This window comes from Pyrus communis, chromosome 3, assembly GCF_963583255.1.
Source record: "Pyrus communis chromosome 3, drPyrComm1.1, whole genome shotgun sequence".
NCBI classification, from domain to species: Eukaryota; Viridiplantae; Streptophyta; class Magnoliopsida; order Rosales; family Rosaceae; genus Pyrus; species Pyrus communis.
Window position 1 is genome coordinate 19,180,585 of NC_084805.1, and position 2,925 is coordinate 19,183,509.

The 2,925-nt window shown below is 34.3% G+C and overlaps 1 protein-coding gene across 1 annotated transcript in view; it reads left to right on the forward strand.

The window, feature by feature from the left end:
- LOC137728363 (uncharacterized) overlaps positions 1 to 201 on the forward strand; it is a 969-nt gene extending 768 nt beyond the window's left edge. Inside the window, exon 1 of the mRNA XM_068467172.1 lies at positions 1 to 201. This exon is cut by the window's left edge and continues 768 nt beyond it. Coding sequence (XP_068323273.1) covers positions 1 to 201 — 201 coding nt within the window.
- The last annotated feature ends 2,724 nt before the right edge of the window (positions 202 to 2,925 follow it).

Below are 2,925 nucleotides of genomic sequence, written 5' to 3' on the forward strand. Positions count from 1 at the left end.
CCTCAAATCTTCGCTTGGAAGCTGAAATCTTGGTGGTCTGGACCATTTACCATTATGAATGTGATTCCGTACGATACTATGGAGATTCGTCATGATGTTAAAGGAACAAAGTTCAAAGTTAATAGTCATCGGTTGAAGCTGTACATCGAGGCCCATTTCAATCATCAACATGCTGCAAAGATGCTCAACAATTCTAGTTAATCGCATTGCCATGTTGGGCTGAGGACTTTAAACTAAGCGCTTGTTGGGAGGCAACCCAACCAGGTTCATTTGTTCCTTTCATTGTTTATTAGTTTTGCATTTTCTTCCTTTCTTGACCATACTACTCATTGTGCATCTTTTTGTTGTGATTTTACATTGAGGACAATGTTTAGTTTAGGTTTGGGGGGAGAGAATAGTTTCTTTATTTTTTTGTTAGTTTGGTTGATTCATTTGAGTTTTTGTTTTTAAGGTCAACAGTTAAGGTTTTTATGTTCCAAGTTTAATAATTGATTTGTTCACCCACGTGATGATTTGAACATGTTTAGTTTGTCATTTCAAATGTGTTTGGAGTGGTTTTGTTGTTATGTGCCAAGGAAATTACAAAATTGCACTTTGAGTTCATATTTTGGTCATAATCAACTTAGCTACCTAAATTAATATTGGATGTTTTTCAAGTTAATTTGATGATGCCAACATGTTTAGAATGTTTAATATGATGTTTTGGAATAGGTTTGGGGGAGAAATTCAACCTACATTGTGAATTGGGAGGTTTAGAAGCTCAAAAAGTCAAAATAAACCTATATATTGGCCGCATAATTTCCGCAGATTTTTTGTCATAAAAAAGCTTTAGTGATGATCTTCAAATATTTTCTCCATCACAAAAGGCTTGATCATACTTTTAGCGACGATTTCTGGGATTATTTTTTGTCACTAAAAGTCAATTTTGCTTATTTTTGCAAATTTTTATCCTATGATGAAGGCAGCAATTTTGGCTCAGAATTCTTTTAAAGCCATTCCTTCTTCCATGATGCCCAAAAATAGGTGTATTCTCTTCCTTTATCTCATTTTCTTCCATTCTTGTATTTATACATCTTTATGTGGTGAATTGTGTTTTAAAATTTAAAGGATGAGTAGGAATTAAAATTTTGGTATTGGGTGTTAGAATTTGTTGGAAACATAAGTTGTTAAGGTTTTTAATCTATTAATGGCGATGTATATGTCTTGCTAAATTTTTCTTCCTTTGCTAAAGGGTTGCCTAGAAGGTTTGTGCATCACATTCTTTTTACCATTCATTTGCCATGTCTCAAGTACTTTGGTGGACAAATTGTCCATGTTTGGATGATGTGGAGAAATAGTGGAGACTACCCATGTGAGTTGTTAAGCCTATGCTTTCCTTGAGAGGGTTTATTTGTTTCTACTCTTAAACACTTTTCAATTTCTTTCTTTAATTTTTATGATCTCATTAACATTATTTTGCATTGGGTACTAAAGAACATTAATATATGTTGGGTATTTTTACGATTGGGTTAGACAGAACTATAGAAACAATGTTAGGCTATGCATGTTTTCCACCACTAAAAGGCCTATTTCCTACCTTTTTGTGTGCTCCATTAATCCCATTGAAACCAAACACTTAGCCTTTTCTTTCATCACCCACATAAATTCTTATCCACTCTACCCTATATTAGCCATACCATATAGTTTGAGAGACACCAAGGTGATACCGAAAGAAATCAAGGTTGAGTTCTACATCAAAGTAGTGGCGTGTACTGAGGTACTATGTGTCTTATTATTATTTCTTGTAGTTATTATATTTTTTTCAAAAAAAAAAAAAAAAAAAACAAGTGTCAAGAAAAAGAAAAAGAAGAGAAATTGTACCATTCATATAACATGAGTCATGGACGCCACAAATTGTGCATCAAGGTTCAAGGGGGTGTCAACCTAACTACATACGAAAAGTCTTGGTGTTTCTCAAGTTCTTGTTTTTCCTTATCCTTTCTTTCTTAGATCAAATACCTAGCCTTTCGTTACAACCGTTTTAAAGACCTAACGGATTTGTAGGGAAGTCTAGCTTATTTGGACCCCATTTATCCAAAAGAGAAGGGAAGGGGCCTATTTATTTGATACCTATGTTCTTAGTATTCGATTCTTTTCATGAGGTCTATTTTCAGAAATAGCTGTTTTTCAATGTTGATCATATGTGATTATATATTGATTCCTTTTGCATAAACTCATCACATATGCTTGTTAAGAGAGAAAGCCTAGGTTCTGTGAGAAAATTGAGTGATATCTAGTGAGGTTTAGAGTCGAGGCGAATTTATACACACGCCAAGTGTGGATGTTTTTAAGCTCGAGTGTTTGGGATGTTGGCTACATACTTTCCATTGTGATGCATTGACTTATAAGGGCATAACTTTAGTTTTGGAAGTGTGATTGGCATGCATTGGTTTTCATTAATTGATGGAAGTGATAACTGTAACACCTTTACTTTTCAGTAAAACGTTTGTGGGTAGCGTAGCTGGTAAACCCTCAGGAGACACAACTCCTCTGACTAGGGACACCTAGGGGTTTAAAGGCTTGTTAAACATGCTCAGTGCAATCATTTCGCCAAGGAAAGTGGGCTTAGTTAGACTTGTTTTAGTCAATTTCTTATTTTTGTTTTATGTTTTGCTCGAGGACTAGCAAAAGATAGGTTTGGGGGTATTTGTTAGGTTGATATAATAGGTATATTTTGTATCTCTTTTACCTATTAATTTAGTCATGGTTTGATATAAAACAGTTGGATTTGATGTGTTTTGTGTGAATTTTATAGTTTCGGAGAAAACTAGATTTTTGAGAATAATTACAAGGAAAGCACAAAAGAAGATCGAAGTGAGGTGCTGCTACATGAGATTTGTGCTAGTACAAAATTGTCTAACTTATGTAAATTGGAAAGCCCAAAGT